Source organism: Syngnathus acus, chromosome 19, assembly GCF_901709675.1.
Source record: "Syngnathus acus chromosome 19, fSynAcu1.2, whole genome shotgun sequence".
NCBI lineage: Eukaryota > Metazoa > Chordata > Actinopteri > Syngnathiformes > Syngnathidae > Syngnathus > Syngnathus acus.
Window position 1 is genome coordinate 1,844,126 of NC_051103.1, and position 16,382 is coordinate 1,860,507.

General features: G+C 49.1%; 2 protein-coding genes across 5 annotated transcripts; one reads left to right on the forward strand and one right to left on the reverse strand.

Moving 5' to 3' along the window:
• The first annotated feature begins 3,115 nt into the window (after positions 1 to 3,115).
• tbx21 (T-box transcription factor 21) lies at positions 3,116 to 9,585 on the forward strand. Its single transcript, XM_037278222.1, has 6 exons — positions 3,116 to 3,863; positions 7,334 to 7,488; positions 7,556 to 7,677; positions 7,749 to 7,907; positions 7,987 to 8,048; positions 8,520 to 9,585. Exons 1-6 carry the CDS (start codon positions 3,313 to 3,315, stop codon positions 9,283 to 9,285), a joined length of 1,815 nt encoding a protein of 604 aa, XP_037134117.1. The 5' UTR covers positions 3,116 to 3,312; the 3' UTR covers positions 9,286 to 9,585.
• Positions 9,586 to 10,263: 678 nt separating this feature from the next.
• Positions 10,264 to 16,348, reverse strand: osbpl7 (oxysterol binding protein-like 7). Of its 4 annotated transcripts, none has more exons than XM_037278126.1 (23): positions 16,076 to 16,348; positions 15,930 to 16,004; positions 14,650 to 14,818; positions 14,445 to 14,588; positions 14,304 to 14,357; positions 14,124 to 14,237; positions 13,810 to 14,053; positions 13,629 to 13,747; positions 13,462 to 13,551; positions 13,291 to 13,314; positions 12,909 to 13,062; positions 12,732 to 12,835; positions 12,496 to 12,664; positions 12,275 to 12,421; positions 12,066 to 12,202; positions 11,868 to 12,005; positions 11,728 to 11,791; positions 11,570 to 11,648; positions 11,356 to 11,500; positions 11,134 to 11,284; positions 10,924 to 11,050; positions 10,709 to 10,835; positions 10,264 to 10,647 (listed from the first exon to the last, which is right to left on the reverse strand). In XM_037278126.1, the coding sequence occupies exons 3-23, from the start codon at positions 14,773 to 14,775 to the stop codon at positions 10,603 to 10,605; spliced, it is 2,502 nt and encodes an 833-aa protein (XP_037134021.1). In that variant the 5' UTR covers positions 14,776 to 14,818; positions 15,930 to 16,004; positions 16,076 to 16,348; the 3' UTR covers positions 10,264 to 10,602. The 4 variants fall into 4 exon arrangements, with proteins under 4 accessions (XP_037134021.1, XP_037134019.1, XP_037134018.1 ...); XM_037278124.1 differs by having other exon boundaries at positions 10,713 to 10,835; positions 15,930 to 16,001; positions 16,076 to 16,342; XM_037278123.1 differs by having other exon boundaries at positions 10,713 to 10,835; positions 16,076 to 16,342.
• Between the last annotated feature and the right edge of the window lie 34 nt (positions 16,349 to 16,382).

A 16,382-nucleotide genomic window follows, 5' to 3' on the forward strand; every position in this document is an offset into this window, starting at 1 on the left:
GGGGACAGATGCTAATTTTAATTAATTAAATGGAAGGGTCAGCTTGTTAAGAACAAGGACCAGAGGGGGGGGAGGGGTGGAGGGGGTGATTTGGACCAGACAGAACTTTCTTCCTGTGGTCCCAAAAGCAAAATGAAAGACAGGAGTTAAGTGATGGCGCTGAAAGTCAAAGCTCCAAAAATGTGGTTGACGTCAAAAATAAACAAGAGTGTGACACATTTGTCTTAATATTCCCCAGCCCACCCTTTCAAGCCACCTCCACCTCCGCCGTGACTCCGCCCCCCTGACCTAGTTTGGGCATTTGATCCCAACTGGAAGATCAGCCCCTAGAGGGGGCGCCGTGTCAACCCGCTGCCATGTCAATTGCTGCACAAAGGGCAGCCTTTGTCACTTCATATTTTCGAGGCTTTTCCATTGTTGTTCGTGGGGTACCCCCCCCCTCACACACCCCGTCCCCAAAAGAACTCATGAGTTCAGGATTTATGGATCTACTAAATGTCATAACCAGAACATTTTTGTCGCCGTGCGTGGTGGGTCTGAAAAAGTCGAATACTTTTGCCGCCGCTGTTTTGCGGGTGTCCATCAGGTGGCTAGCGGATGACTCAGAGTGGCGGGGCGTTTTAGCGGCCTGTCCTTTGATGAGGCCCGGCACAAATTAGCGCTATCTTTGCCGGCGCCACTTACTATTTCACAGCAGGAGAGTGAGCGCCGCTTCTGGCGGGGAGTTGGACCTGGCATCACGGCGGCGGCGGCGGTGGCCGCTGCGGTGCCGCCGGTCGGAAGCCATCACACGCAGCCGGCCTAATGCCGCTGATGAGAAAGAGGCCGCCCGGGGGACCCGAGTGGCCCCCGGAGGTGCGGCCTCTCGGCGTCAGGTTAACCCGAGCTGACAGACGGGCGGCGTGGACGTGCACGCGCTTGCACACGCAGAACGTCGCGGAAATAGCCGTCGCTGTGACCATGATAACGACATTTACCCCAGAGGTTCATAAAGTTTTTGGGTCCAGCCACGCGAGTTGTGAGCTCGGCGACGGAATGAATAATACGTGACGGGACTCCCGTGATTCATAGGAAGCAATACGGAGGTCGCAATGCTGATGATTGTTTTGCTGCTCCGATAAAGTTTTTAGTTGGAGGCGAAAGAAAAAAAACGCAGCGTTGATCTCTTGGAATGTCGTCCACCAGCGAGCCAGCTCCACTGGCACCAAACCAAAATGCCTCGGACCCCCGCCCCGACAGTGTAACTCATCCCGCCACTCTCGCTGAAACAGGAGAGCCGCCATCTCGACTTCCTCCGCCAAGCTCGACATTCCCGCATTCCGTCGCATGGCCTGCTGCCGTTTGCCAGCCGGCTGTCCGGACCAGCGTTCAGATTAGAACAGTGACGTCATTACGCTTACTAGAAAACACACGCGGGAAAATCAGAGGCTCTTTCAAGACACCGTATCAATACTTTTACTTTTTTTTTATCTTTGATGAAGAAACTTGCAGAAGGAAAAAGCTGTGGAGCAAACGAGGCAAGCGAGCACGTTGTCACTTTGGCTGGCATCCGTCGACGTGACGGGTGCTGACTGGAGCCCTGCGTTTGTCAGGCGAGGTGTCCGCAGTCAAAGTGCCACGGCCCTCCGTGTTGACACTCATTAGTGAGGGGGCTCGTACGCGGGGGCCAGAGGGCGGCGAGCAAGGCGAGAGGCCGCATCCCGCTAAAAATAATTCATTTCTCTTGATTGATTCAGATCGCGCTCGACTGATAGCCGCGTGATTCGGAAGGCCGCTGATCGGCAAGACCTCCGGTTGGCAACTTGTTGGCAACCCGAGTGGTGCTCTGAGGGGCCGGCCCGCCTCAACGGATTTGGACCACACACCGCTCGCTTAGCGATCATTTGAACGGAACCAGAATCTGAAACTCTGGCACTGTTATTGAGTGCCATTTTCACAATCTCAAATGTCAATGAACACGATAGAACGCTAACCGTTGTTAGCCTACCGAGCATTTCATGACATAATAAATAGCTTTTGATCCAAAAAGGTTCTTTGGGTAAAGTGTCAGTGTTCAGAGTCACATGAGTGACATCATGATGGAAAGCTCGACTGCATGATTTATAATGTGAGGTCAAGTGGAGGTCCAGAGTGACCCACTGCACTGGATGTAGCATTGATTAGCCGCTAATAATAGCCGCAGGAAGTGGCAGCTTGTTGCTTGCTGAAGAATACATTTGCACTTTGCCAAGACGCACCGTGTGTGAACCCTGCTAAGTGTTCTGTTTTTTTTTTTCTTCATTTCTTAACATAGATGGAGTCCCCCCCCTCACCCACCCACCCCCAAGCCTTCTTCACACCCGACCTGCAGATCGCGAGGAACATATGCCGCGTTAACGACAAACCCGTGCCAAGCTGACACTCCGACAGGCATACCGGATACTTCTAACGAGAGAATTTACGTGACGACTGATTAGCAGCTACATCACAGGAGGAGGCCCAAACACCATGCAGATACCACAAAGTTGTTAAAAGTCACTCAGCTGGATGAAGCTGCACCAAACTTAGCATAGCATGCAAACCAAAGCAACGCCGGCACATTGATGTTGATTTAGGGACTTTTTGTCAGGCGTGCCATAAAGGCACGATGTGGATATTTATGGCACAGGAGGTGGCAGAGGAGTTTTTGTGCAATGGAAAGGCACAGCTGACTTAAAACATGAGTGAGGAAGATGATATGAGGGGGAGAAACAGTCATGAATGACTAAAGGAAAGAGTTTTTCTTGCCATGGAAAATTGGTGGTCGTGGTGAATGTGGAAGATTATCAATATGCAAAACATTTTTTAAATTGGATTCATTGAAATCATCTTTAATAACACTGACTGGTCAGCAGCAACGATGGTGTCTCCAAATTTTGGCACCAATTTCAAATCCTATTTTTCTAGCACATCAGGGTTTTGAGATATATTCATGTCTTGAAGGAACTGAATATATTGAAGAGATCTTTGTTTGACTCAACTAAGAATTGGATGAAGACGTTTGTTGACACAATTGATGACTTCTTGTCATGCGCGTGCACGCGCTGCACAGGGGGACACACCTCCGCAATAAGGGCGCGCGCGCGCGCTACACATCCCACACATGAGTTTGCACAGAGAGAGTGCTGCCAGTCAGTCAGTCGGTCGGTCGGTCGGTCGCAAAGTCAGTGACAAAGTCATCGAGGGAGTCGTGCAGTCGGTGTTGCAAGGGTCCCCGGTGGAAACTCGGGAGGAGACGCTCGCTCCCGCGTTTGGATGCGCACGCGAGCCTTATGACTTTAGTGGGGGCTGCAAATGGGCGGCACGGGTGGCAACCTCTACCTCAGCATGTTGACCGGCGCCACCGAGGCGCACAGCCTGGCAAAGAGCCCCGAGGTGAACGGACACCTGCACCGCGGCGGGGCCAAGGACCCGGCCGAGCTCAAGATGGGCATCCAGGACGCGCGCTTCTATTACCAGGACTCCCTCGCGGGTGGCCAGGACGCCCTGGCGCTGCAGTACCACTCGGAGCAGGCGCTCGGCGGCTTCGGACCCGCTGCGCAGCCGGCACGCTTTTACGCGCAGACGCTGGGTGGCTGCAACTATGCTGGCGCGGGCTCCCCGCAGAGGATCGTCGCCCGGCCGGGCTACGGGGACGGGTTCCCGGCGGTGGGCAAAGACGCGTATCCGCCGTCGCCGGACAGCTTCGGGGGGGCGGCGGCGGCGGGCTACCAGCGGGCCACCGCGCTCTACCCGCTGCCCGGCTTGCAGCTGTGCGGCAAGACGCAGGCGCTGCTCAACAACTACCCGCTGTGGGCCAAGTTCCACAAGTTCCACACCGAAATGATCATCACCAAGCACGGCAGGTGAGCAATTCCACGTCACAAACACACTTGATCCAACTTTGTTGACAATTAACACTTCTGAAAGTTGACTTCTACGTACTTGATTTTAATGAATGATGATTGTATGTTTTTTGATTGTAAGTATGTTTTTGAGACGCTTCTATATGTTCCAAATTGTGCAAAAAATTTCAGACATTCTCAAACATATTTGTAATATTCAACGTGTTATCTGCATGTATAAAATGATGGAATTTTATATTGAGGGACATGCATACGAATTTGACCAATCATTTAATATTCTTCATAATTATTCACAAAGTGACTAAAATAAGTTGCTCCACTGTTTACTAAAAGTATAATTGATGAAACAAAATTATATAGTTTTTATTTCAGAATTGTTTTAAATCCTAATTATTGCACTATTGATGTGGTTGAGGCATATGTCAGCTTGCTTGACAGAAATATTTGATCATAATCATAATATTTAAAATAACAGCCCCAGTGTTTATTGCTAAACATTAAACTGATATTGAGACATTTAAATTACATTTTAGTTTGCAGTTGGCTCGCAGTGCTTTGCATTGTTAAATTCGTCACAGACATTATCCAATTTGAAAAAAAAAGTTTAGTGACATTGAGTTAATTCCCTGTTTAAAAAAATAATTATAATTAATAGAAGACTGCAGTTCAAAAGGTGCCACAGAGAAATATTTAATATTCTGCATTAAAAAGCTCTCAAGGTAAACTGAGTTGCGTCGCTGTTCAAATGCAGTTCAAAAGGTGCCACAGAGAAATATTTAATATTCTGCATTAAAAAGCTGTCAAGGTAAACTGACTTGCGTCGCTGTTCAAAAATTATACAATATAAATCATATAATCATGATGATCATATTTAGACACTTGTTTGGCATGCAGTGACAAAAAACATTTGATCTCTTTGGTGTTTGAAGATTTCAACTTGACTTGGAAATTCAATTTACATCCCAATAAAAATATTCATATTCATTTTGCACAGTTACGTCAAATTATTCATTCAACTTCACTAATTGGAAAAAAGTAATGTTTTGATGCTGGCACCATTTAATTTCATGGAGATGGCACTTTTTCATTGAGTTTCAAATTGTTTTTTTTGTAATTAAGTTCTACATATTTTCAAAGCCTCTTATTTAATATCAACACGTAGTCAAACATTATTTCCCCACCTGTGACAATGGAAAAAAAAAGAAAATATTTCTAGGACAACTGCAAGACTTTGGAGGAACAAAAATGACAAATTTTCATTTTTTTGCCTTTGACTGGCTTCAGTCAGGTACTGATTCAAATATGGAGGAGAGAAGTTGAACAAATCTCCAGAGATGGTGAAAGTTCACAAGGTGAAGCACCTTTGAAGCCGCTTTGAGCCTTTGCAGCTCCTCGGCCAGTGCACATTTTTAATAAGTCCCAAAAAAGAAAAATCATTTGTGAGTCCATCACAAGCGGTTGCAGAAGAACCAGCACCTCCTTTGCACTTCTGCGTTCCATCGTATCTTCAGGGAAGGACGACGACTCTTTTCTACCTCGCTAAGTGTCAAAATAAAACTAAAATTACAAATTTTTCTCCACTTCTTACTAAGGCTAAATAATTAATTGAATTCAAATTGACAATGTAATGTATTGGAATGCCATTTTCAAATTGCAATTGGAAAAATGACATTTATAGCTTGTGTCATGGGAAAAATACTTGTATAATTTATAAATATGTATTGCAATATTTACAAAATAATACAATGAGGCGACGAACCATTAATATGATTTTTTTTAAAAGCCTGTTGAAGCAAACCAATAAATACTTTGATGTGGCCCATGATGAAATACTTGAAGTTTGATCCTTCTCAGAGAAAAGTTCAAGATCAAACTCTAAAATATGAAGGGGGAAAAAAAAGAAAAGATTCTTTTTTAGGTGTCTTCCCACAAGAGTTTCATATTCAAAGTGGGGAAACTCAAGTGGGTTTCTTTTCTATTTCAAGTCCTAACTGATGATAAGCAACATGTCAGTCATCATGATTTGAAAATATTTCATTTGAATATTAGGAAATCATCGAAAAAAGAAAGCAGAAGTGCGACCATGTCGAGTTGTGACAGTCATTTCCTGTTCACGCTTCATCTTTGCAGAAATGGCGCCCGAGCGTGCAAGCGAGCGCCTCGTCGGACAGCAAAGCAGGCGCTTTCTCGAGTCAACAAGTTTCGCAGACGCCCAAACTGATTAGTTAATTTTACAATAAGCGGTCAAAAAAGATCGGCTGCAAACTATGTCGTATCATGTTTTAAAATCTACACGCTAGGACTGGCACAAAAATTCTATTAGCGTCTATGGTGGTGCCAAAGCACTAAATTTGTCCTGGACAAAAAAATTCCTCCCCTAACGTCATCATAACCACAGAGGCCACAAGGTGGCACCATAGCACTATTTTTGTTGGAAAGAAGTCTCACCTTTAAGGGGTCCCTGGACCCAACAGGTTTGCGAAGCCCTCGGACTAAATATAGCATTCCGTGTTGGTGGCAGCTGCAGACTGCCACGTCGCGGTCACAGACGATCAGGCGAGCGTACGCGCTGACAAGAAGCCGACCTGAGCTCCTGTCCACATACATCAGCAGGTGCACCGGTGCGCAAGAGTCGCCCCCCACCCCTCGACCCGACGTCCGCTTCCTCTCCCATACATTCGGCCCTATGCCGTACCAGCCAAAATGCCAGTACCGGACTTCCTCCCAGGACTCGCTAGCATCCGCGTTGACGGATGAACCGCCGTTTGCTGTTAGCATCAGTACAGTGGAAGATTTCCAGATTTGATTATCGAAGAATCACCTTCCAAGACTCTCCAGAGTGGATTGCAGTTACATTTGTGATTTAAAAATATATATTAAAAAATGAACATGCAGCACTATAGTATCATCTAGTGGTCAACAGTGAAATTACACCCAATACAAACCAAACCCCAAAAAACTGGCCAAGCGTCTGACTCTAAAATGGCCGCCCCTCAGGTGCCCGGCCGACACCCGACAAACGCTTTCCTGCCTTTACACACCTCACTTGTTTTGATGCCGCCAAAGCGCCTGAGGGAACAATTATATTCATTTGCATAAGCGCATTTCACATTAAGCTAAACAGCATTGTCAACATGCAGGAGAGCCACACACATTGTGTATTTGAAGCAAAAAAACATCTGGATGAGAAGTCAAAGAAATGTTTTGCTGGACTTACTGGAGTGAAGCAGCAGGAGGACACCAGAAGACCTTCTTTTAATCCAAACAAAGTGGCAGGTGAAAAAGAAAACATCCAGATAATCCAAAAATACGAGTCGCTAGGATGAGGAAGCAACCAGACTTGAAGCAAACTGGGTAGTTAAGTCATCAACAGGCCCAGGTGGGCTGAGAATGAATCTGATTGGCTGGCAGCAGAGGGAAAGGGGAGGGGCTAAAGACCTGAACCTTAAATACTGTGGGGCTTTTTTCAGGAGGATGTTCCCGTTTCTCAGCTTCAACATCAGCTCGCTGGACCCGTCGGCCCACTACAACGTGTACGTGGACGTGGTTCTGGCCGATCAGCACCACTGGCGCTACCAGGGCGGCAAATGGGTACAGTGCGGCAAAGCCGAGGGCAACATGCCAGGTACTCTCATTCGCTTGGCTTCCACGTGATGTTTTTGGACTTTTAAGTGATGTTGTGATCGACGCAGGGAACCGGATGTACGTGCACCCGGACTCGCCCAACACTGGCGCCCATTGGATGAGGCAGGAAGTGTCCTTCAGTAAACTCAAACTCACCAACAACAAGGGCGGGAGTAACAATATGGCACAGGTAAGAACCCAACCCTGCATTGTTTAGTTTTAGATTTAGTTTTGATCTTTTTTTGATGTTCTTTTGCACAGATGATCGTTCTGCAATCCCTGCACAAGTACCAGCCGCGTCTGCACGTGGTGGAGGTGAAGGAGGACGGCAGCGAGGACGCCTTCCACGCGTCCAAAGCGCAAACCTTCGTCTTTCCCGAGACGCAGTTTATCGCCGTCACCGCCTACCAAAACGCTGACGTGGGTGAAAGTTTCGAAGCATGAAATTTCACTGTCTGGAAAATGTCCAATTTTCTCTTATTGTTTTTCTCCCTTGTAGATAACACAGTTGAAAATCGACCATAACCCCTTCGCCAAAGGTTTCCGCGACAGTTACGACACGTGAGTGCAGTAAGATTTCTTTAGCGTGGATTTTAAAAGTCTACACACCCCAATCCAAATTCCATTTTTTTGGAGAAATATTTCAGGGGTGTGTAGACTTTCTATATGCATTACCATACTGTATCATTATTCAAAACGATGCACGTTTAAATGCGCTTTGCAATCATGTGTTAAAACCGATGCATCTGCTTCAACAGACTAAGCACAAAAAAAGAAGGACAAGATTAAATAGAAGATAAGATTCTTGTTTTCATTGCGGTCAAACAGACAACACGTGATGGAACAAGATAACACGACAAAAATTTCTTTTTAAGAAAATTACAGAAACAAAGTCCATTTTTTTCCAAGTAAAAGTTTTTCCGTGCCCTTTGTGGAGATAGTTGATAGATGTTTGAGGTTTTGAGGCAGGAAGTCACAAGTTTGCTAACCTCCCCCCCTTCCCCTTCCTCCCCCACCCTGTCGCCCGCCTAGTCTGTACGCACCGCCCGACCCAGAGCGCCTCACCCCCTCCCCCACGGAGAGCCAGCCACTCCTGCCTGGAGGTTGCTACCCTTCGGGGTACCTGCCGGACCCCTACATCGGCCCCCTGCCCCAGAGCCGTTTCTACGGTCGGGAAGCAGCGCTGGGCGGCCAGCAGCACAAGGACGCCCCCTCCAGCCCGGGGCCGCACTGGTACTTGCCGTCCCAGCAGGCCGTCACCCCCAACCGGCTGGACTTTGCTTCGTCCTTCGAGGGCGACTTCTCCGGGAACACCCTCTACAAGCCCTTCCCTCTGCAGACGCCTCCGTTGCCGACCCTCAGCTACTACCCCGAGCACCCGTTTGCCTCCAGCAGCGTGTCCACCACGGCGGGGTGGAGCACCACCCGGGCCCCGCCTCAGTACCTGGCCAGTAAGCCGGCCCCCAGCCTGGCTTGGTTCCGTCCCATGTCCTCGTCGCCCACGGCGCCCGGTAACTCCAGGCTGCACGTAGCCCCCCTCCACCCAGGCCCGTTGGAGCCCCTCCCCCTTGCCGACAAGGTCAAAGACGGGGCGGGGGCCGAGCAACATTGGCTGGAGCCGCCCTCTGTGAAGTCGCCCGACTCGCTGGACTCGGCCCCGTTTGAGGGCGGCGCGAGCGACGTCAAGAAGAGGAGGGTGTCGCCCTACACGTCCAGCACTGAGAACTCGCCGCCGCCCAGTTGCGAGGCGCAGATGTGTGACAAAGACGCCGATTACTTTGGCTATTATGCTCACTGAGCCACACCTCCCCACCACCACCACCACCAGACACCCGCTTCGCTAAGCAATGCCACGTACTGGAGTACACGCTTTGTCCTCGTAGAATTACTCTGGCGCACTGGTAGAACAAGGGTTCGAAAAAAGAAGGCGGAAACTTTTTTTGTGCTGACTTTCAGTATTTCAGGATGCCAAGCGGCCATGACTAGTTGGAAAAAAAAGTGAAGAAAAGTCATTTTTCAACAACACTCTTTTCTCGTATTTCATTCCGGAGAAGACGCCTTTATTCTAACAAAAAAAAAGCTTTGTATTATAAAAAAATAATTTTTGTTCCAGAAAAATGTGACTTTTTTTTCCTTTATCATTGCACCTTTTGTTTACCTTGATTCCTGCAGTGATGTCATATTTATCCACGACAATCATATCAGAGCTTTTTAATTGGCCTCACGCTCAGGTAGGGAGGGAGGAGTCAATTCTGGGTGACCATAGTCTCGTTACATTCAAAGTGTGAAAAATTCAATTCCGTCCCCCACCCTGAGGTCAAAAATAAATCAGAACATTTGGAGGCGGTGACAGAGCATAGAGGTGGATCAATGGTTGGCGACAGTTACCGTGATCTCCCACGGTGCGTTCGAGGCCAGTGGGAAAGAAGAGCGTTGCAGGCTGCGGTCCCTTCTTCTTCTGTGGTCCCCCAAAAGTGGGTCACTCACACACCTGGAGCCAAACAGACACTTGTCACCGCTGTAAGCAGGAAGTAGAAAGTGACCACACAGACCCCGGGGGGGAAGGGGTGGGGGGCAATGTCTGTGTGCGAGAGAGCCACCAAGTCACAACCGCAAATGACAGAACCAGTTCCAAAGGTATGAGTCGAAACTGAGCATCTTCAACGTGACTGATGTCTCATGCCGAGGTCACAGCGAAAAATAAATGAATCAAATAAAACGGGGTTGATGTGCATATTTGAAAGACAAACCAAGCAATAACCATCCTGCCAAAAAGTGAGATTTCTAAAAGTGTTATTTATTCAAGGTGGCACAATTGAGTAATGTTGTACTGTTGCTTCTTATTTTCTATTCAAATAAAAGCTTAAAGGAAACATAGTATGCATTTTTCACCCCCATACACACACACACACACACACACACACACACACACACACACACACACACACACACACACACACACACACACATAAAAGTTGAAATATCAGTGATCCAATCACGGCCGTTCTCAGCCGACCACGAGCGGCTTTTGTTTGTTTTTGTGCGCGAACGTCACCACAGCGTGACACACGGGAGCTTTGCAAAGCCGGGATCCTCTCGGAGTTTCCAGTAAGTCTCATTTGTCAACCACACGTCGCGCCCGCAAGAGTCTTTGGCTTTTCTGGAACGACAACACAAACAATTGGTTTCAATTTTTCATCATATCTGAAGGATGGGTGAACTGACTTGAAGAACGCCGGGACGTGCTCCTCTCCTTTCTTGCCGAGCTCCTTCCTCCTCTCCCTCTGCAGCTCCTCGATCTCGTCTTTCTTTCGGTCCGTCTCCTCCACTAGGCCCTCCTCCAGCATCCTGCTCACGAGACAACGAGCGGCGGCGCGTCAGCAACGTGGCTACTTCCTGCAAACCGCTCCCAGTTTGTGTTTGCGACTCCTCTGACCTCTGGTCGGGGCGCAGGCGGCTGTCAGTAGGGGGCAGCAGAGGTTTGAGGTCTGCCGTGAGCTGGTTGAGCTCCATGGCAAAGGCGGAGAAGCCGTAGTAGATCAGGTGGTCTTTGGGTTGAGGGTCTGAGGAGGCGACACAAGCCGAGATGGGAGGAAGTGAAGAGAGGACGCAGTGGAAGATGCTTAAAAAAAAAAAAAAAGCTCACTTGGCTTCCAGACGCATTTGGGGGTGGGCAGCGTGTCACAGAAGATCCCCTCATGCCAGAGACCTCCAAAGCGGTGGATGACGCTGCCACTCTGGTCCAGTACGGTGCCCTGGACCTCGTTCTTGTTGGCGTCCGAGCCCCAGTAGCGAGACTGCAAAGGAGGGGGACGATAAAGCACAAACAAACGGGAGGGGGGAAAACTTTTAATGGTCAGCCGCCCACCTTGACAAAAGTGATCTTGCAGGTACACGCGTTGCTCTTCAGGTTGCGGATGGTGACTTCCCCGTAATGTTCCAGGTAGCGCTGCTGACTCAGCACGTTGTGGATGCACGTCACCACTTTGTTCCACTCGTAGTGATCTCCGTACCTGACGCCACAGCGACGAGCTCGTCAAGCAAGCAAACCTCTGCTGAAGTTCTCCAGACGTCACGCTTACCTGGGAACGGTGACGTTCACCATCCCGGTTGGCACGATCTCCAGCGACTTGCCCCAAAATTTGTTCTTCCACCTCTGGTCTGTTTTGAGAGATCAAGAGGAGCAAAGATGAGCTGAAGGCCTGGCGCCGCTTTCACTTCTACCATCGGCAAGTGTCACCTTGCCAGAAGGAGTAGTTCTCGGATTCTGCGTGGCAAGCGGAGATGGGCGGGTGGTGGCACACCTGATTCATAATGAGACATCAAAATTAAAGTGTGGCCTAAAGTGTGGAAGATTGCGTGGGCAGATTATTGTTTGACCTGCTCGCTGATGAAACGAAAAGCGCTGTCTTCCCGCACGCACTCGTAGGTCTCCCCCAGAACCGGGTTGAAGGGCTTGTAGCGGTTTCGGAAGGTGGCGGTGGAGTAGCCCGAAATGGCGAAGGCGGCAATGTAGACCTGACGGAGAGAGAATATTTTTTGCCTTTTGCTGACTCTTATGTTTTTCCCGTGGCGTACCATCCTCTGGTAGGGGTCGGCGGTGGCGGCGGCGGTGTCGAGCAGCTGGCTGTACTCCAGCTCCTCGCACAGTCGCTGCAGCAGGTTGACGGGCTCGTTGAGAGCGGCCGGCATGGACACACGAGCCAGGTCCTTGCCTGCGCCGCAACGTCCACGCTCATTTGTCATTTTTTGCCAGGCGGTGTGAGCTGGAATGTGCCACGACCTACCGATGTTGTTGTAGAGGATGGCCATGAGGCCCACGTGACTGTTGTCAGGACACGGCGCGGGAAGCGTTGTTCGCTGGCCGTTGCTCTTCGGAGCCACGCTGTGAGGAGATCTGGAAATGCTGGCGCGGTACTTTCGGGTGGCGGATACTGCGGGAAAGGTCGACCCAAGTGAGGTTACGTTCCACTTACGACGGAATGTAGTCAATTTGCAGATGACTCACGATGTCCTTCCTCCGGCTCGGAGTTGGACGTGCTACCGTCGCTGAGTCCCGACTCATCTGACACGTCAGAGGAACTCCCAAACAGGAAGTCATCGCTGGCGTCGAAATACTCGGCCGTCGACTCGGCCACCGAGGGAGGCCTGCGGGATGATCGCCTCCCCGCTGCCACCTACAGGACGACGCGAAGCAGATCGGGCTAGCGCACATTTGGTGGGGGGGACCTTGAAAAGTTTCACCTCATCCGTGTGGGAGTTGTCGATGTCGTTGTTTTCCCAGACTCCCCGCAGCTTCTGCCGCTCTTGGCACAATGAGTGGTGGACCGTTTGGAGCGTGGCCAAGACTGAAGATGAGAAGAACCTTTGTGACTCAACTCAAACTGTTTCATTGAGCTTCAACTATTGTGTGCGCGAGACCTCGCCGTGAAACAGCGCAGATGTCCTGCTGGATCTTCTTGCCCTCTGCAGATGAGGCAGCGTTAAGGGGGGTCAGCTGCGAGTAGACGTAGTCCGGGATGGATGGAACGGAGGCGCCCAAGTGGGAGGAGCCGCTCAGAGGGCCGGAGGATAGCTGGAGAAAAAAACAAAAGCACAGCGTTCAATTCGTCAACTCCACCAAAATAGTCTCACAGTTTAGTACCCTGTTTCCATTTTCAAAATGGTAACAAAATAAGCACTTTTTTGACCAAGCTTGGGTGACTAAAAGGGGCAGAGCTAGACAGTGCCCCGGTGTTGATTGGAGGACACGGAACGTTCACAAAACTGCGCACATCTCAGGATCTGCCCACTAGGAACTCACCGATTTTGTCATCCTACGAACAGGCTTTTGGAATGGAAAGATGACAAGTATTTTTGACCTGTGTATATATAACCCCCCTTCCCCAAAAATCATACATACAGTATACAACATTCAGTTCCTTCTAATTGAAAAGTTGTGTCCCAATACTTGTGTCCATAGAAGACTGCTCACCATTCCCAGTGCTTCCACTCTGGATAGGGTGCGAGAGTGACCCCACACTTTTCCTGGCTTTTGCTTCTTTGGCTTCTCCAGGGAAATATTCTGGATTCAAATGAACCAAAATATACAATCAGGAGTTATTAAAAAAAAAAAAAAAAAAGGGGTACACGGGCAGGCACCTGTGAGCTGATGATCCGCTGCAGTTCCCCGTTGGTGAACGTCTGGCCCGCCTCCAGCAGCTGCAGCCTCTGGACAAGGCGGTTCAGTTCGGAAAGGTCTAAATTGCAACGGTTCAGTTCTGGAAGGAGGATTAGTTTAGTGAAGCAGCATGCGGCTCTCAACAAAACGTTTGAAACGAACCTTGAGCGCAGACATCAGGAGGCGAACTCTGCTGCAGCCACGCCGACACTTTGCTGTCGACAGCATCCTTGGCGGAGCTCGGAGGGCAACTCTTTGGCCGTCCGCCGAGGAAGGCGGCGTCCAGCGTGAGTCCGTTGTGGGCGCCGCCGTGTCCCGCCGCCGCCGCCGCTGCCTCGTTTTTCTTGTACGAGCGATGCGCCTGTAGCTTGGTCACCCAAATGTAGAAGAGCTCGTGGCTCTTTGCCTTCAATTGCACGAGAAACCTTCTTTAGCATCAAACACATGTGAATGAAGTTATGAAACAAAACAATCACCTTCATGTGATACAAAATGTCTCCTGCGTCCAAATCGATCCGGTTGGACTTCTTGTTGATGGACATGACAGCGCTGCTGATGTCCAGAGAGCCCTGCACTCTTCCTATGGACACCTGTTAGCATTTTGCGTTAGCATACATCCTAAGAAGCACTGATGTCATTTCATCATATGCACTTACATCTTGTTGATTTTTACAATATCTCAAGATCCCTCCCTCCAGTACAAAGTAGCGCTGTACGAATAAAAAAATATATAAAATTAGACTGAAAAGAAATGTTTAAAGAGACATTTTTGAAGGGCCAGTTATCTATTTAGTCACCTTGTGCCAGCCTTTAAGCGGCCACTTCCTCCTCTTGAGAAGATAACCTTCACAGACGCCCGGAGTGCTCATCTCTTGAGGATGCTCCCCCGCGGCATTCGCTTCCACTTGGAAGTCGTCGACCACTTCCCAGTCTTTAATCAGCTGGAAGAAAGAAACCAGTTGGTTGCCCCGTTTCGACAAAAGTCGTTTTTCCAACCGTCACCTGTCGCGAGTGTCGAGACGACAGAGTGCTGCTGCTGCGGGATGGCGGAGCTTTGTTCCATGTGGGCGACGACTTCTCCAGGCCGCTCGCCAACGACTGGCTGCGATTTAGGGCCGAGGAAGTCATTTGGGAACGGCTACGATCTGATGCGACGCACCCCGCCAACCACCTGCAGGGACCACAACAGTGTGACGTTTAATTTTCTGAGTCAAGACATTTTGTCTTCAGCTGAGAGAAGCACTAAAGAAGACACGACACGTGCCGCAATTAGCATGTCCCGGCGTTTCCCCGGCCGACTGCCAGGAGGATTACTAACTTTGTCCTAATTGGTTTTTCAAGCAGACCCTTTTTAGCAACACGAGTAGCTGCACACTCCAATGCAAATAGAAAATTCTCACCACGCAGCAGACAATTTTTTTAGGTGGTTGGGAATCCCTGATATTGAAAAAATATGTTTTGTGGAGACAAAAATAGTGAGACACAGCTCTTCCAACACAATCCATAACTCAATCAGAGGATGGACTAGTTTGAAGTTAATTTTTGCTATGGACTACATAGCAGGTCCCGTTGACCTTTGACCTCCCAAATCATCTCCCAAGAGGTGCACATGCTCTCTTCAGGTCCTGTGTTACATAAACGGGATGAGAGGATTTGGCGGTGAGCTCGCAAACACACAACCCTCCACAATAATTTTTTTTAACTTCAACAAGGCCTGGCTTGATTGCTTTTTCTATAACTCCCCCTCAAAATAAAAAAAGATTAAAATCTGAAATGAAACTTTTTTTTGTGACAAACATAAATGTTCATTTCCTAAGCCCCCTCAACGAGAAAAAGTTCCTCATCGCAAGTAAACACGGCGGCCCAATCGTTTGCCGTCACCCTGGCCAAAAACAGCCGCTTTGACCTTTCTGAAGATGTCAGCGCTTTCTTTTCAGCTTGCGGTCGGTTGAGATAAGAAGATATCCTAGCACCATCTCGCCGGTACACCCCACAAAATATTTGGGCGATAACATCCACTCTTGAGCGCTTGGGCTGACTGGTGTGATGAGGTCAGTGGAGAGGATTTCATCTAAAGCCTTTAAGATGACACCGCACCCCCTCAACCGCAAACACCCCGTCAAGTGACTCGAGCACATGAAAATTTGTGATCGCTTGTGCTCCTAATATCTACAAGCAGTGATGTCACTCGCACTTTGATATTCATCCATAATAATAATTCCAACATATGATATTCATCATCTAAACACTTTTTCCTTTTGATTCTGATTTATGACTCCTACCTGGATTTCAGCTGTGTGAATCATGGTCCATCCATCACAAGACTCTGGAGTGTGTGTGTGGGGGGGGGGGGTCTGCTATAAGAGAACCAGAATCATCAGGTTCGTCCGGGGCGGTTGTCGGCCACTTCCACACGCACGTCACTCACTTTGCTGAATAGGATGCGCGTCAACGAGGACGCGTGCACCAGGACGTCCTGGACGTGATCCGTATTAGTGGGAATTACAGCAAGCGGCCCGCAGAGGAGCAGGTGGGGAGGGGGTGGGTGCCGGTGTGTGTGTGTGTGCGTGTGTTACACCACCCTCTTCACGCTTGTGCACCTCAGATTATCAGACGCTAATCTGAGGATTAGCGGCCTAGGAGCTGCCGTTGCTTGTGCCCTTGTTAGACCACACCACCTACAGGCCACATGGTATCATCACAAGTCAATTTTGCAGTTTCTATGCAGCACGTTT

What these genes read in the sequence shown, in the direction of transcription:
- tbx21 (XM_037278222.1), top strand. Translation starts at nt 3,313, where the DNA reads ATGGGCGGCACGGGTGGCAACCTCTACCTCAGCATGTTGACCGGCGCC. An exon ending in ATCATCACCAAGCACGGCAG is followed by an intron (nt 3,864 to 7,333) that starts GTGAGCAATTCC and finishes GGCTTTTTTCAG; the next exon opens with GAGGATGTTCCCGTTTCTCA. An exon ending in GGAGTAACAATATGGCACAG is followed by an intron (nt 7,678 to 7,748) that starts GTAAGAACCCAA and finishes TCTTTTGCACAG; the next exon opens with ATGATCGTTCTGCAATCCCT.
- osbpl7 (XM_037278124.1), bottom strand. Translation starts at nt 14,775, where the DNA reads ATGACTTCCTCGGCCCTAAATCGCAGCCAGTCGTTGGCGAGCGGCCTG. An exon ending in CTGCGCTGTTTCACGGCGAG is followed by an intron (nt 12,836 to 12,908) that starts GTCTCGCGCACA and finishes TCTCATCTTCAG; the next exon opens with TCTTGGCCACGCTCCAAACG. An exon ending in GAACTACTCCTTCTGGCAAG is followed by an intron (nt 11,649 to 11,727) that starts GTGACACTTGCC and finishes CTCTCAAAACAG; the next exon opens with ACCAGAGGTGGAAGAACAAA.